At 28.5% G+C, this 18,904-nt stretch overlaps 1 protein-coding gene across 1 annotated transcript; it reads left to right on the top strand.

Annotated features, from left to right (window-relative positions):
- Positions 1–433: 433 nt before the first annotated feature.
- LOC114123495 (mucin-5AC) lies at positions 434–18,660 on the top strand. The gene is made up of 10 exons (XM_050205559.1): positions 434–946; positions 1,033–1,192; positions 1,356–1,706; positions 12,088–15,016; positions 15,106–15,436; positions 15,510–15,580; positions 15,973–16,232; positions 16,318–16,451; positions 16,522–16,854; positions 16,953–18,660. Exons 3-10 carry the CDS (start codon positions 1,601–1,603, stop codon positions 17,250–17,252), a joined length of 4,464 nt encoding a protein of 1,487 aa, XP_050061516.1. The 5' UTR covers positions 434–946; positions 1,033–1,192; positions 1,356–1,600; the 3' UTR covers positions 17,253–18,660.
- The last annotated feature ends 244 nt before the right edge of the window (positions 18,661–18,904 follow it).

Here is an 18,904-nt window from a genome sequence, read left to right as displayed (position 1 = left end):
TCCGCTCATTACATATCTATGATAGTATATAATATACTTATATTATCTGCTGGTACGGCAATAACGTTGTCTGACATTTGGTAATAGGATTTTGCTGGGATGGATTTGTCTTTCGTATATATTAATAATAATATATTGTAATCTTATATAATAAAATAATGTACAACTGGGTGGCACACGCTATAATATACACATCTGAATAATATTGCATTACCACTTCTCTATATTTTTAAAATGTTAACTACGTATAGTGACCACTGACATAAAGTCTTCTCCTTCCACGAGCTACAGAAAATCTTCTCGTCATTGTTGTCGTCGTCGTCGTCGTCGTCGCCGTGTATATTCGTATACACTCGCAGATACCTACTCGAGATACAATTACACCTATCGTATGCTTTACAATCCGTCATATCATTATAATACTCGAGTCGCGAGTTCTTGTCGCATATCTTAAGAATATACATAATAATGTATACAACTGACTTGTAATAAAGGTTATATGGTAACATCGGTTCGACTACGAGACCCACTACCACCGCTGCAGCCTTTTCTGCATACGTTTTCAATCTTTCATCGTTGCAGTATCATTATTTTCGGGCGAATTATAATAATATAGCAGTAATATCGATATAACATTTGTATATTACATATTATAATAATATACTGCAAGCGAGTGGCAGATACCCGAACGCTCCTTCTCCTTTCGTTTCTCGACGTCGGCGACCGAACGACGATATTATAGCGAAGGCGTGCGACGCTGTTACACAACGCTTCGGCCTCGACGGCCACCACCACCATCACCGCCGCCGGTACTACCTCCTCAGCCACCGCCACTTCCACCGCCGCCGCATTCGACCATTACACCGTACAGACATTGACTCCGCAGTCTTAGCCAGCGTACGGCGATCCAAAGAAGTTTTTTTTTTTATTAGTGTACATGACGACGGTAAATATTTGTTTTATTCAATAATATTCGCGCTTTCTCTAGATGATATTTTGTCTTATCAAACAGTAATACTTAACTTTCGATAGGTACCAGTTGTATTTTCTGTGCATGGTTCGAATGTAACGCGTGTGAATTTATTAGTATTGTAATACAACCGTTAGTGCGTCTCTTGAGTGAAATCAAAAATACCTTATCGAGCAAGAAACAACCACCATCTTTATATATTGCACACTACAAACATCAACCGTAAGAAAATATTATAATAATAATCGATATTTTGTCTCCGTTTTCTCTTGTTTAACATAAAGGCCACTATATATCGTAACAAGTGTTAATGAGATTATAATTTTTCTTAAAAACCGTTTCTGTTTTCTTTGTAAATTAACATTTTAATTGGTCGTATTATCAGTATTATCGACATCGCCAGTGGTCAAGAGTTCCAGAAGGTTGTAAGGTCATTGCCGCTGACACATAAGTTCAGAATGTTCGTTGCCAAGCGAACTCCACGTAGAAATGAAGATGGTGTCACCGCCACCACATGTCTATGACGAAATAATCTGCACTATATAATGTATTGGATTCATCATCGGAATCGAGGAAAACACCTGTGCACGATATTTATTGCATGACGTACTACAAGTTTTGTTTAAAAGTATGAAACGAAACACAATTTATCCAGAACACAGTTTAACAATGTCGGTATTGGTCATCGTCTTCTCTGCTACTTTACTGGCTTTTGCGGGAACAACAACAGCACAAGGTATGTTGTACTTCGGTTTATCACATGTACATTCATAAGATTATTATAAAATACCTATTGTATTTAGCTATATATAATATATATATATATATTAATATTGTGTTTATGAGGATGACTGATCAGTTATTATAACTAAATATAATTATGAAAGTCTTAATAATTTAATGTTATTTAACTGGTCCTATATTTATTTTATAAACTGGTATATTTTTTCGCTGAAGTAAATAATAATATAAAATTAGAAAGTGATATCAAAATAATTTAGATAATATCAATGAACTACCCTTATAGAATTTAAACTATTGTCAATAGTACCTACGTATATATTCTATGTAAGTGCTCAAGTACTCAAAATTCTCAAACCACTTAACTGGTTATTTATTTCTCAAATTAAATAAGTAAGCTGATGGTGTTTTCTTATGCTATAGGCATTGTAATAAGTGTTTTTTTTTTTTTTTGGGGGGGGGGGGGTGGTGTAGAGGTTAGTGCTTGGAAGCTAGAAGTACGTCAAAAATGTATATTGGTAGGTAACAAATAACTATTTTTAGATTTGTATTATTTAGTCATAGTTTGGCGTAAATAATAATCGTATGCACGTGCGTCATTTATCATTTATAATTGAATCAAACGCTTTTACCGGCTGAGGCTGGAGTCTATCTTATATAGTATAATAATATAGCCTATAACTAAGATTTATGCAATTTAAAATCTATAATGACAAGTTTAGTGTTACTACATTAGTGAACTTTGAGCAATAGCTAATGAAGACTTGACGAAAACTGTTTAAATTTGCAGAACTATTTAAGTGATGGTGATTCTTGTGATATAGTTGCTTCTGAATTATTTGAAGAGTTCTGTTCGAAATGCAATATTGCAAAAGATACTAATATACTACAAGTACTAACTTTCTTAAAGACAATGCTTGGTACATTTACTGACACCGAAGTTTCTCTTCGAATCGTACTAACAATATTAGTAACCTCAGCATCTGCGGAAAGAAACTTTTCTAATACCTAATTAAAAAATACTTTAGAAGTACAATTTCTCAAAAAAGATTGACTGACCTGGTTAAAATTGATTGACTAAGTAACAAAAATAGCAAACACGTTAGATTTTAAATGCATAAAATTAAAATAACATGATATTTTTTTGCGTATTTTTTTTTTTTTTTTTGGAAAAAATATTTTGATTTTTGTTCACTTTAGTTTTATTTAAATTTAAAATCGTGAAATGACGATAATAATATTTAATAAGTAATAGAAAATAAATAATTAACTGAAGCGTAAATTTGTATTTTATCAGTAAATATAAAGTAATGTTCTGACTGTTTATAATATATGTAGTATATTCGTGAATATATAAAGATAACAATTTTTATAAAACATTAAATATAATAAAGTATGTATAGTGGAAGTTTTACAATAAAATAAATCAAGATGAAATTGGATAAGAATTTAAAGTGATAAATAACAAAAAAATGAACCAAAACCCACAATCGATTATACAGAAAAAAAGACTTGCAATTATAATTTTCACCGGGATTTAAATACGGAGCGCCGGCCCTGAGCCATATTGGATACTATATAATATAATATACGATGTCAAACAATCTGTTGACAGTCAAATTAACAAACTTTTTGCCTGTATTTCATATTTTTTCCAAGTAATTCATCCATAAACGATTGATTTTCTATGTACCTATATTAATTTTATATTTTGCTATTAATTTATATAGAAGTAGTGACGACGTTTTTAAATTACTATTCACTAGGTAACCTATATGTATGTATTCATATGACCTTTGCAGGAAAACTGAGAAGACAAAAAAAATATAAAAATGTGCAATTCGTGTGTATAATGTGCACTCGCACAATGTGTATTGCTCCAGGTATACCAATTAAGTTCTTAACTATTCATCAAGAAATAATTGTTCTCTATACGCCACATTATATGCGGTATCTAAAACTTAATAATATTCATCTAAAGTGCTATTTCGTACATAATAACCATAAATGTAACACAATAATGATGGTAAATTTTATGTGGGTATGTAATGGATTATAATTTATAATGCGATATACATTTATTGTATAAAATTTTACAGTACATAATAATAATAATATTATCTCTTATAAAAAGAAAAATAATAATAAATAAATAACGATTTTCGACTAATTATGAAATGGGCATCGCCCCACAGCTATAATATGTATCATGTATGCGATAGGTGTCCTTGGTTCGTGACGGCAACGACTTTAAGAATAGTATACCTATACAACTATATACACCACCAGGTTGCCAAGCCGTCTTAAGTATATATACATTCCTCTATAGTGCACTGCAGGTGTATGATATAGCAAAGAAGTATGTGTGTTACGACGTTGCCACGATTTTATATCGAATGCGATTTACAATATACTTTTACTTTCACTTTGTTACGACGGCCGCCCTCGCACAGAATACCGACGGCATTGCGCGATAGTAACGGTGGAGGTGCCTTGCGAGGCCGTGGACCGTAGTCCGTGGTAATGGAATTTCAGAATTCAGGAAACAACCAGTCCTAGACATGTTACAATACGAGCTAACACCGCAGAATAATATTATTATTATGTTTCGATGATATTATTGCGCGACAGTATATAAGACGTGTGGCGCCGAGTGGCTGACCGAACAGTTATATTATTATACTACTATTTAGATGCGATGCGTTTGAAAATATTTAAAGACTTAAGCCAACACGTTCCGCGAGTATAATATACCTATTGCATTAGTCATCGCGAACCACCTCCTTGATCGTCTCAGTACCTACCTAGTATTTAACTATGTATAATTATAATTCACTCAGTATAATATTAAATTCGTCCGCGAATGCTTATTATTAGAGGTCGATTATTGCGACAAAGTAAATCGTTAAAAAAAGTATTTATTGTAAATTATAATTGTTGAACAAAATAAAAAATGCTTAGGTATTTAATACTTTAAGTTTGACAAAAAAAAAAAATATATTTTTACTTACTTTTTAAAAGTAAAAATGGTCACTTCAGATTATAACCAGTATTCCGATAATTATTACATCTACAGATCAATTAATAGGTACATTAATTATATTATTTTGACAATAAATGAAATAATTTTGACGATTTAACACGAATATTTTACCTGTTCCTAACAATAATCTTTTTATCGGGTAATCTGATTAACATAATGTAATTGAAGAAATATATGACATTTTCGTGAAAGTTCCCAATAAATGATTTAAAAACTAGCAAACAAGTACATTTAGAGAGAAAAGCAAAATAAAGTTTACTTAGTTACAATTAGGAGGATATGAAATTAAATTATAAATAAGAATTATCTGCAGTATATCACCCGTCAAAAAAAAAAAAAAAAAAAACATTTACAACAAAATCTAAGTCTTATTTAATATCATTGTTTCAGAGTTTATGTGTTGTAATAGTATGTAATCCAACAACAATGTAATTGCATATGACGCGAACAATTATTATTATTTCTTTGACATTTTTTGAACACATTATAGATAAGATTTTCGCATATTTTATAAATTTATAAACATTGTAATGATAAAATCAATGTGAATCGAAAACATAGTTTCTTCTTAAATAGTTAATTATACTTACGTTTAATTCAATCGAGTTTGATAATTGAAAGAAAAAGTAACCGTATGAGTGTAATTTGGATATACTTTATTTTAATATTATTCGCGACGTTTTCATAATACGAAGAAAAAAATACTTTTTATTATGTACATACATCAATAAATTAAAGTGTAGGTAATATAATTTTTTTTATGCATCATTTCATACATGTATATATCTCCATTACAACACTGGTCGGGGGTAATGTTCTATTGGGAACGTTTGAGACATTAATAATACAATGTGTCATAGATTATCTCATAAAGTTCGTTGTATTTAACCGTATCTATATTACTTTTTTAGACCTGTAATCTCACAATAATGGATCCATTGCGCAATTTCGAACAGATTGTTGTGTAATAATAAATACACAGGTACCATTCACACCCCCGCCACATAATATAATATTTGCACAAAAATAATACCTATTTGACACAAAAAGCAGGAACACTGCTCGCACAAATGGCAGATAAATTGCGCAATGTACATTGATGGACATATTTTGTCGTGACATATTTCAACAAAATATGCCTACCTAATAATACTTATATTCCCGTATGTAGCGTTACGCCGACAATGGCGATGTTATACGTACATAGAAAACAACGTTGATGGCGGAAAACTCTAAATAAAATCGGAAAAAAAAATACAACACGTTTCGTCATGCTGGACTTACCTAACAAGGACCAGCCGAAGGTATTCTGTTTTTACCTATAGGTATATCGGATATTGGCAACGTGTTTTGGCGCGTTGTGTAGATATATAAAGTTGCAAAAAAAAAAAAAATGATTTTAAAAGTAAACGTCATTATTTAATCATGCCTGAAGTCACCACCATCGAATCATCCGGTTAATGGCACTGCGTACAGTACGACATTAAAAATTAATGAAGGAAACGCTATAATGTGTTCTTCGAACCTCCAGGCCTAAAATGACTATCGATTTAAGTATATTTAGTCTATTTAAAATTATACCCACGGTTGTAAGTCTGCAGTCCGTCACCGCTGTTAAGAATACTTTTACAGGTTAATATACAGCTTAGAGACACTGAGAATATTATAATGGCGATGACATCACTATAATTGTAGATGTTGTTGATTCCCTAAAATTAAGATTTAACTTTATTGAATGACAAAGTGTTATGACTTATGATGTTGGTTATGTTATAATATATACGTAACTTATAACTTGCCATAAAGTAACATTTTATTATTTCTTATTCTCCAAAAACTATCACAAAAATGTGTACATTTCTTATTTAAATACAATTTCTTAATGTACCTTTATTGTAAATTTATTATTAATTTAACAATTTTTTAAATAAATAGTTTTTTTCTTTCATCGCTTCTCGCTGAATACAAATACGTTCGTCACAATACGATGCGGGTTAATAATGGGCAGGTATACCTATACTATTGAGTCATGCCATTTATTATGTATCAGGAACGTTTTTTTTTATTCTAATTATTTTTTTTCCCAAACAGAATACGCATATTTTATGATTTAATAACAAATTATTGATATATATATATAATAGCGTTTTTCAATGTATTATAAAATTATAATATTATGTTATAAGAAAAAACGCAAAACAGGTTTCTTTGTTATTTCTCAGATCTGATTGCAAATTACATTATAGATTGGTGATCGCCATAACAATCCGGTATAATTGACACAAGTGGTTAGATGAAATGGAAGATGATAGATGTTGATAAAAAGTACAAATTATTTTTGTTAAAACGTCAAAATGTATTATACTTTACTTGATAATAACTGTCAGACGGATCAGTCTTTGTACCTATGGTACATTAGATCAATTTAATCATTCGAATTCAGTATTGTTAAACTTAAAGGGAGGTATAAAGCTGTTGGTACTTTTATATGTTTTCTATATATACGTATATACTACTATCTATATTAATTTCAATTACACATAATCAGATAACATTTTAGAATGGATAGAATGGAAAATGTTTTTCGCAAAAAATAAGAATTATATTATGTATAGTTGAATTGAGATAGATTTGTAAATTGACAAATTTCAATGTCAATTTTATAAATTTAAAGATTGATAACTAATAAAATAAGTAGTTTTTGATTTTTCGAAACTTCAAATGCAATAATTAGTAACTTTAAGTTAACGTCACAGAGATATACTATAATATATATTCAGATTATTTTATGATAGAAAAAAATAAAGCACATAATGGCATTATGATAATTATGGGTGTGAAACTTATTAATTTGTAGAATAATCTATTATAGTATCTAAATAAACTTATAATATTACATTTTTTAATACCGGTTTACAGTAATAGTATTAATACAATTTAAATATTAAGTAATTATCTTTAGCAACTAAACAGCCTTGGCTATTATAAGAACTAACCAAACTTATAAGTAGTTATAACTGTTGTGAAATGCAACCATTTCCTTTTTAAATTACTGTAACACACAATACAACGTTAAATGATTTACCTACTTTAGTTTATTTACTGTGTTTTTTATTTATTGTAAATACAAAAAACATAATGGAAATTTGGTAAAAGGTAAATTCTAAGTAACTTTTAATTATTTTATTATATCTTCCATTATCTAATATGAATAATAATTTATTTTGCATTGTATTGTTGTTTATAATATGAATGCAGTATGTGTGTATGTGTGTGTGTATGACAATGTTACTAAAAAAAAGGTCAAAAACATGTGTCTACGCCGAAACATTAAACCGTTAAAAGTATTAATTATTATTGTTATTAGAATTTCGCATTAAGGGATTCTGGTTTGCCGTTAATTCATGTAATACTATAGCAGAGTTGATATTGTAATATAATATAATATAATAATTCATAATAAACCGAGACAGAGGCAAGAACAATTAATTCCGGCTGTGACCATCGAGCCGTTTTAATTGCTCCGCGATTGTAATAATTAAAGTCGTTGATTTTTTTTTTTTTTTGTAATCGTCTTTGGGTGGTCGGAATATTATCCTATCATAACATCAACTATAGTAGGTATCTATCTATTTCGCGCCAGCATGTGGTTACTCTGAAAATCGATTTAGATTTTTATTCAATCGGTCCATTTGAAATCAATATACAATCATCATCCATTATTATCGTTTTCGTCTTGCCTTTTTCTGTTGTTAAAAGATAATATTATAAAATGTCTCGAGGGGATACATTTTTCTATTATGAACGCACGTGCTATCTTGAAATTTATATCTATTAAAACTAAACGGTATTTTATATTTTTTAACAATAGTTGGGTTTGATATAATATAAAGTCTATATGAATAATAGTTATATATTAATATTATGCATTACAATTTTAACTGGTATGCGTAAAAAGTATTATAATAACAGTTGCAATGTTGTTGAAAATTTGTTTGTGGTGATGCAGTAACCTTCGTCTATCACACTTTCACTTGGTATTTAATAAATAATAATATAGGGCAACGATAATAATAACAATAATAACGATTATTATCATTATTATTATTATATTTCATTCAAGTTTTTTAATTTATATTGTAAAAGTAACTATAATATTATGTATAATATACAAAATATAGTTACCTACTTTAATACGTAATATATACCTTTGTTGTTGGTAAACTATATCGATAATAACTTGAATGTTATTAAATGTTTTTTGATAGGTACTGATAATATTAATAATTAAGTGTCAAAATATTGCAAAATTATCAAAATATGTTTTTATTCATATTTCACTCTGAATTACAAAAAAATAGTTATAATCGTTCATTAAAAATCTATTATAGTTTTATCTATTTTTAGATACTAACTACCTACTCAGAGTTTGTCTTCCCTATTATTTGTTTTCTAGTTTACTACTCTATATTATGATAATTTTTTTTCAGTAAAAGTTTATTGTTGGACATAGCTTTAAAATGTATATTGTAACTTTGTAAGAGTAATGGAATAACGATAAAATATAGGTACAACTTATGCTATTTATTATTTTGTATTTAATCTTATTATTTATTTTGATATATTCGTTTAAACTTTGTAACGTTTTTATTTTTTAATACATATTATAATTATTTTGGAATTTGGCCTGATGGGTAGAATCATGTTCAGCTTTCTACACATAAAACGTAAATTAGCTTGTGAAATTTAGATCCGTTATCACAATTTAGTCTTTTAATGAAAACACCAACAGTAAATAATTGGCGTGAAATTACCACTAAAGAATTAACACAACAATGTCATCAACGTGTAAATTAAGTCTTGTAATAATATTTAATTTTAAAGTAATAATTTACCTATTATTTTTATTATTTCGGTAGATTTCAAAATAATAATACAACAGGGTTTGTAAGTCACAAGGTATTTAAACAAAACAAAATAAATGATTGGCATATTGAATAAAGAAAATGGTTTTTAAAATTATACAATTAAATATAAGTAGGCACTTTTAAGTAATATAATAATAAGTATAATTTTGATATTTAATATTTTTGATAACAATTTAATAATGTGTGAATTATCTTGATGTAACTGGCCACGCATTTTAAATTTGTTATCTTTAATTTTTGCTTAACTTTTTTCTATTATTTATGGAAAATAGTAATGATTAGGTAATAATGTTACCGTTAATATATTTTTTAAATTATGCAGATATAGTTATTAACAGTTAAATTTTTAACTATACATTTGCTAGTACCTCTTTAGATACTTAAAAAAATATTAAGTATAAGAATTTTTTTAAATACATACATTATTCATTACCATAATAATTGATTATTATTTATTATTATCAATAATAAATTTAAATATTTTTTATTTTATACAAATTATAAACTACCTACCATTTATAAAATGTTTATTACTTTGTACTTGTAATAATAACTAATATTATTATTATTAATATTTCTTATAATTCTATGAACATAATTTACTTATGTTATAATAACTGGATAGGTAGTTTTAAGTTGTAACTATTTAATTATAAAATATTTTGTTAATTTTATTATACTGGTTATATCACATATAAGTTAGGTATGTTGTTAGTTTTAATTTACTTAGAACCTTTGTGTTTTAGAAATAATCCACATACAAAAAAAAAATATTATAAAATATACCTAATTTCTATAGAGACAAAACTTGGAAAAAACAATATTTATAAGAAAATATGCACACATTTATATTAATATTTGTTAAAAATGCTTAAATTTGTCTTATGACACTTTGGTCAATTTTTTTGTAAAACATAAATAAATAACCTAAGTTAAACTTCTAATTAATTTCATAATTTTACTGAATAAATTTTTTTTCAGCTAGAATGTTCAACAACCATCACAAACAATATACAAATGTATTAGAACTCTTGAATACATAACACAGTTAAATAATAAGCACTTATATTTAATATAGTAGTTTTGGAATATAAATCATTATTTCTATAACTATTCATGTAAATTATATAATATATATAAATAATAAATAAATATTTATGATACAAATTATTCAATATAATTTTACATATTGATTTCATAATATTAATAACTTGTACCAAGATCAAACCTATGTAATTTATAAAACCGGTGTTTAAATTATTTTACAATTATTGAAGCTTGAATTACGTTATATTTTAATATAAATAAATATTTAATTTGGTAATTCATTTTTTTAGTTATGGGTTTTATGATCAAATCACAGTAAATAATATAATTAATTATTTAGTCCCTTTTTAACTTATAACTTCTTATTTAGTTTCACTATTTTCACTATATAAACTGAATGATTGATCTAGGTTTTATATTAATTTGAAAAATGTATTGATTTTAATTAGTTTTCAAGTCAGAGTTTCATTTGTACAAATATTTTATATTTTATAGCAGTAGTTTATTTATGCATTCAAAATTCTTTCTTAAAAATATATATTTATTTCTATCTTGTGTATGAGTAGGTACACCTAATGTATACTATTAATTACTGTATCGTGTATTTACTATTTAAATTAAAATTTTACAATTAAATATTAAATAAGCAGAATAAAATAAAATATTTTGATGAATCAATTATAATTGAATTTAATCGAAACTATAATATGCATTAGAAACATATTTTATAGTAAATATATTAGCAAATAATGGACATATTTCTTTTCAAGTTAAATAAAATAAAAATTTATATTTTACAATGCTATTTTATTTTAGTTTACTTAATTGAATGATATAAGTAATTTTAATTTGTACATCAAATATATCATTAAAATTGTTATGTTGTAAAATAATTAAAATAAATTGTACAATATGAATTATTATTCTTATGTTTACTAGGCACTAATTAACTATCTTCATTTACGGTACATTATTTATAACGAGGGAAACTTATCATTATTACATACAGTTTTTTAAGTATACAGTATAAACACTACTAGAATATATGAGTGATTATTTTCACCTGCAAGTGAAATTCCATCACGACTCTCTCTATGTGCGCCATTAAAAAAATACACGTACGTTTTACTGGTTAAGATATTCATTCGAAATAATATTCTTTAATAAGTTTAAGTAAAATGTTATGATGTGACCTATAATTTTATAATAACTGACCAATATTTTTTTTTATACGTAGGTATTATTAAAATGTCAATTACGTTTTTCTATTGTTAAGTACTATTGTTTAGAAAATAAAATTATCATAACTATTTGATTAACAGTTATAATATACCTATATATTGTACGTTTGTTTATAGGTCAACAGCAGAGATTCTTTTTGCCTTCATCCAATAATGGAAATTTCGCTCTACCTCGAGTACAATTTCAAGAAGATGCAAATAGTGATGAACTGATTTTGCCTCAACGTAGACTATCTTCTGCCGATCCTTTACCATTATCTAACCCTAGTTCATCGAGTTTTTTTTCATCTCAACAACAGCTTCAACCAGGAACATTTACAAACTCTGGACCATTTTCACGGCCACCGAATGTCCAACCATTTATTTTAAATGGACAACAAACTCAGTTTCAACCGCTTCGAACCTCCGGTTCTTTAAGTTTCGTTGATGCTGTTTCACCACCATCGTTCTTTCAACAAGCACCACAGCGTCCACCATCATCACCACCACAACAACAACAACCACTAACACAACAGCAGTTTAATTTTTTTCCAAGTAATTCTCAACAACAACGATTTCGACCAGCTTTACAACAAAAACAACAACAACGAACGGAACAACCAGATTCTACAGATAATTTTGATGAACGTCAAAATGCACAACCCTCATTAATATTACAACAATCAAGCCAAGAAAGTTTTAATAGTGATACTTCTCGTCGTCCGTTATCACAAACTAACGGAGTGATACCAGCTTCTAGAAATCCTTCACCTACAGGACCCATTAGATGGTGGAATCCTTCAACGGACTCAGAATCAGTGGCCGCAAGTGATGGTGACACGGTAGATGGAATTAATACAAAAGATGATACTGTAGATTTAACCCAGCAAAGACAAAACCAACCACCAAAACGTGGACGTGGTCAACCACAACAAGCTAAGAGAAGACCCTTAACTACACCTGAGCCATCTTCAATTATTAACCTAGAAGAACAACAAGAACCAGCTGCTATTGGTTTTACAGTGATACATGATGAGACTGATGATCGACCGTCGTGGTCTCAACCAATAATTACCACACATAGACCACAACCGGGACCAAATGCTTTTAGAAATAGAAACCAACCTACAGTAGTTTCAGGATCGGTGATAAATCGGAGGCCTACTACCCTTAGTCCATTATCTATTATAGAATCTTCTTCTACGACTATACGATCTGCTTCTCAGCAACCTTCAGCATTATTTGGAACAGTTAATAGGCAACAAACAACTACTGTAAGAAGTAGAAAATCGTCCTTGTTTCCTACAACCACTACTACAATGAATACATTAGATTACGAACAGGAAGAAGAAGATGAAGAAGAACAAACGGTAGAAGAAAAGCCTCAATTTCAACCACGAAGGTCTACAACAACAACACAACCACCTACAGTTCCAATTACTACGCTGAGAACTGCTCTAAGACCAAGAATAAATTCTCTAACGACTTCGATCCCACAACAACAACGAATGAAAAAGATTGTTAACAATCCAGCAATAATTCAAAGCATAACCACTAGAAAACCACCAATAACAAGTACTACTACATTAGCTCCTACAACTACTACAGAACAACAAATAGACGAATACGAAGAATATGAAGATATAGAACATACAACAACAGCTTTTACGACAACTGAACTACCATCAAATAAAAAACAAACAAAAACTCCATTTGTAAATCAATCGACCACAGTAACAATAAATCAGAAAAATAATAATAATTCAATAGCAACTACTGAAAGTTGGGTTGTAGTCGCAAGTGTACAAACTAGTAGATCAGTTTCATCATCATCGTCAATGGTGGGAGGTGGAACAAATAAGAATCATTCTGTGCAAGAGTTAATTACGTCTACAGCACCTAGCCCTACAACGAAACACAGGTTTAATAATAAACCTGCAATAACAACTACTAGCACAACAACAGTAGAAAGTATCATTGATAAATTAGATAGAGTTCAATCGGAACTTTCAAATGGTATTTTGTACGGTAGCTCTTCTAATACAAACAATGGTAGCCGTATTTTGACTGATATGCAGAGTAATGGTAACAATGATGATAAACGAAATGATGATATATCATCATTTACAACTCCAACCACTGAAAAAACAACCAAGACTTTGACAAGTACTTTGGTTCCCACAACCACTACCATAAGTACCACTATTACTTCTAGTTCTCCAATCACTACCACATCTACTAGCACTACTAGTGCTCCTAGTACTACTAAAAAATCCGAGAAAGAAGAAGATGAGGACGATGATAAAGAAGAAGAAGAAAAAGAAGAAGAATCGGACGACTCAGATAAAGAAACAACGTTTGTTCGAAAATTTGTACCTTCTAAACAGAGAACTACTACTGTTGCTTCCATTACTACAACTAGTACAGTTAAATCTTCAATTCCAGGTGGAAAGAAAAATAGATTAATAGATTCTGTTAAGTTTGACGATTTATTAACTAGTGGATTACTTCCCGCTGGATTTAACCCAAAACCACCTCCAGCATATAAATCTAAGACGATTACAACCACAACTGAAACACCTTTACCAGTTACTAATAACATAAGTAGTTCTCAACAAAAAAATATTAGTAGTAGTACTTCTACTAATACTACGCCTAGTACAACTACAACAAAAACAAAATCATCAGGTTTGAATATTAAATTTGTGGATGATTCATCAGCATTAGCTTCGCTATTACCACCAGGTTTTAAACTAGAAAATATTAAACCTGTCGAAGTCTTGTCACCTTCTTTACTACCACCAGGGTTCAAATTACCAACTGAAAATGATGAAACTACTAATAAAAATAAAGAACAAGAATCGATTACAACAACTGTTGTACCAACGACTGACGTTCCGTCAACTACTACAACAACAACAATTGCTAGTAGTACATCAGGAATAGTTTTTCCTAATAGTGGAAAAGGAACAAATAACTCTGGAACTAGAAAACCATTGCCTTCTAGTAAAAAAATGCAAGCTGCAGTTACTGTGGCACCTACTATTCAAAAGGGATGGCCAGTTAGGTAATTGTTATTTTTATTTAATAACTCCAGGTTATTCTTTATTATAATATGTATTTAAGTACCTATATAAAACTCAATTAAATTTTCAGGGTTGTTACTGAGTTCACTGGCTGGTCTACTCCATCAACAACGCCATTATCTATTGAAAAATTGTTACAACAGTCTAAAGCAGCTGAATTAGCTGCTATGACATCTACTTTAGAGCCAACTACAAGCACTACAACTACTACAACGACTACCACAACTACTATGAAACCACCTCCAACTACAACACCTGGTCAATGTTCTGAAAATGATTCAGTATGTGAACTTGTTGGTACAGTACGATTAGTTGGTTCTGGATCAGAGAAATGGGTACCTGAGTTATTAGACCACAATACTCCAGAATGGAAATTACTAGCAAGTGAAATTGAAACTCAAGTAAGTATATATTTATTATTTGTACACTATTATTATAATATACATAATTTAAATTTGTTAATTAATTTTATAGTTAGATAAAGTATACAGTAAATCACCGGCATTGAGTAAATGGTATAAGACAATAACTATTGATTCATTCAGGTATGTGTATAAATTATGTTCAAATAAACAAATTTTAAAAATGTGCTAGGAATTCATTATTGAGATATACATTACAATAATTTATAATAATACTAAATATATAAGTATTGAGGATAATTATTAATTAATATTTTATGTTAGATAATTATTAATTAATACTAAAATAATAAAGTGTTAGTTTTTTTTCCATTTCAATTAATATTTTTTTAATAATTAAAAACATTACTATTTTTGATTGTTGATAAATTCTTTTCAGTTATAGTTTGTATCATATTATGTGTATTATAATTTATCATCATTGATAATTCATTACATTTAAAAAATTATGTATAGGTACGAATGTTAATTTATTTTAACTTATAATTTACAATTGTATATTTTTTGTGTATTAGCCCTGGAAATAATGCAATCAATACTGGAAAACCCGATAAAAATGCTGGAGTTCTTGTTGATTTCTTCGTGCAACTTAATCAACTTGGACGTACAGTCAGTACTGCTGATATTCGACGTCTATTTCATGAAACATTACAAAAAGAAGGAAACCTAGGATCATCCGCACAACCATTACAATACGGAAATGGTGGCGATTATGAAGGCCTTTATTTAAAATTAGGAAGGTTTACTGTTGACCCAGCACGTACAGACTTTATAGGTAAAAATATTTTATTAATTTAGTATAATGAACTTTCAATATACCTATCATATTATAACTAATATTAAATATTTTTTCTTAACAGTATTGCCTAAACCTACTAGAAGTGTGACAGCAACCGCTGGAACCGATGATGCGTGGTTACCACAATGGGCTGTAGCTGTCATGGTTATTGGACTTGCTTCATTACTTTTCGTATTAATATTTGGGATAACAGTGGTATTTACATATTCTTAAAATGTTTTTGGTTTATACTAATGTTTTAATATTATTTTGTTGTATTTTACAGCTCGTAAGTCGTAATAAAAACAATAAAAAAATACCTCCACCGACTTTGCAAGCATCCATGATGTCTGATGATCAAAATCAACACATTTATGGCACGGGTAAAAATGGCCCAACTACTGGAAGTCGTCATATGATGCATCATCCACCATCCCATTCCAATTCCAACTATAACATTAGTTCATATGGTTACGATAATTATGCGATTGATGATGACATGATGATGTTAGATGAAGACGATTTAGAAGACGTGGATCGTTTGTACGACATGGATGCTGTTTGGTCCGATCATGACCACGAAAAATTCAAAGTTCCAGCGAATATTGCGGGGAAAAAGGTTTGGGTTTGCTATTTAGAAAATATATACAATTTAATTTACAATATTATGATTATAATTTATTTTAATTGTTCTTTATGAAAATGTATTAATTATAGCACCGAGACACTCAACATGGGGGCCATTATGATAGTTGGCGATCAACAGCGTTGTCTCCTCAGACATTAACACCAGTTCAAACTGGATATTATACTGGTGGTGGAGGTTATGGTTACGGCACAGATCCAAGTGGTTACGGAGCTGAAAGACGGCATTATCACAGAGAAGCCGCGTCTGTTGGGAATGCACGATCGCATCATCATTACCCAAGTTCTCACCATAATCCTAACGCTTCTTATACGACTGGACCGAGGAAACCACCTCAGCAGTATCACCCCGACTACGACACCGATTTTTAATACATTTTTATTCGTTTCTTAAACGTAATTTTCAGTTGCCATTTAGATTGATGCCTATTAGGAATTTCCAGTAATAAATTTAAAGAATTACTGTGTACATAATAATACTCGCTCATTTATTATTTTTATATTATTTTTTTTATTACTTTATTTAAAATAATTTATAGATAATAAAGTTATAGGTACTATCTCTTCGAAGTGAATCATAATTTAATCAATTTTATATAACGTATAACTCTAGTCAAACAACTGCTGAAAGTAAATTCAATTGTATGACAAAACTATTCGAATGAAATATTATGTGATTTTATACTTAATTTTTATACCTCTTTAGATTTTTTTCATTTTACTGTATTATTAAACAATTTATTATGTGTATATTTTTATTTAAAAAAATTACCTTATGAATTTAAGCATTTTATTTTTACACGATAATACGATATATTACTTTTATTTTTTATTTATATATTTTTACGAACACTAAATATCGATAATTATAGATTTCCGACTTAGAACGACGTAGAAGTGCTATACTTGGGCCAAATTTTAACTTACACTAATTATATCCGCATAAAAAATTATTATAGAAGCCTGATTTTAGTATTACTTTAAATATATAAATAAGTATTAAATTATTGTTCAAATTCATATGTCTAATTTTATTTTTAAACGGCTACTAAATTAGGTGACTACTGTGGAGTATAAGCTATAATATAATCAGGCATCACGTAAGCTTTATTTGTACTTAATTATTGTTTATATATTTAATTAAAGCAAAACCAAATTCGTCACTAAAATCAACCTTCTATGACCATTTTTTATGAAGATATCTTAAATTCAAATTCAAAATAATAATAATATAAATATAATACAGATATTTAATAGTTAATCAAATAATATAAGCAACAATTAATTTTGTGACTGTTTGACCTAAATTATGCTTATCTAATTAAAAAGAACTATTTTAACTTTTACAGTTCTTATCATTTTCATATATTATTTTTATGTATAGAAACTATAGGCCATGTGTATTAAAAAATAATATATCACAAACTTTTATTTAAAAACATTTTTAAATGATTATTTTAGCCATTGTTCAATTTTCTCAAACGTATGGTTCATATTAATCTTTTAATTATTAAAAATAAACTACTGAACTTAAAATATTGATCAAAACTAAGCATGGTATAATTCAAAATTTCATGTTGATAATGAAAAATGTATCATTGATAAAAATTACTGTGCTGATACTAATATTTTAAAATAAGTAAATTCTTCTCCAAGTATAGCTGCACTTCTATGGAATTATTATTATTGTACATTTTTATGATATTATCTTGTGTTAACTAATTATTGTTATTAAAATATATTAAATATATAATATATTGAAGTTTCTTTGATGTTTTAAGTTGTATGATTCTACCTGATTCCAGAAATATTTATCAATTTAAAATGGTACAAAAGAATAAAAGCTCGCAATACTAAATATTAATAGTTCCTATTTGACAAACTCTATTTTTAGTGTTGTAAACATAAGTACAAAATTACGAATAAGTATGAAAACTATATTACATATTTATGTATATATTTGGTTGACATTTTTATAATTGTCACGATAAACATTATAATCATACACATTTTATAGAAAGAAA

Source organism: Aphis gossypii, chromosome X (genome assembly GCF_020184175.1).
Source record: "Aphis gossypii isolate Hap1 chromosome X, ASM2018417v2, whole genome shotgun sequence".
NCBI lineage: Eukaryota > Metazoa > Arthropoda > Insecta > Hemiptera > Aphididae > Aphis > Aphis gossypii.
This window is presented reverse-complemented; position numbering and strand designations above follow the sequence as displayed.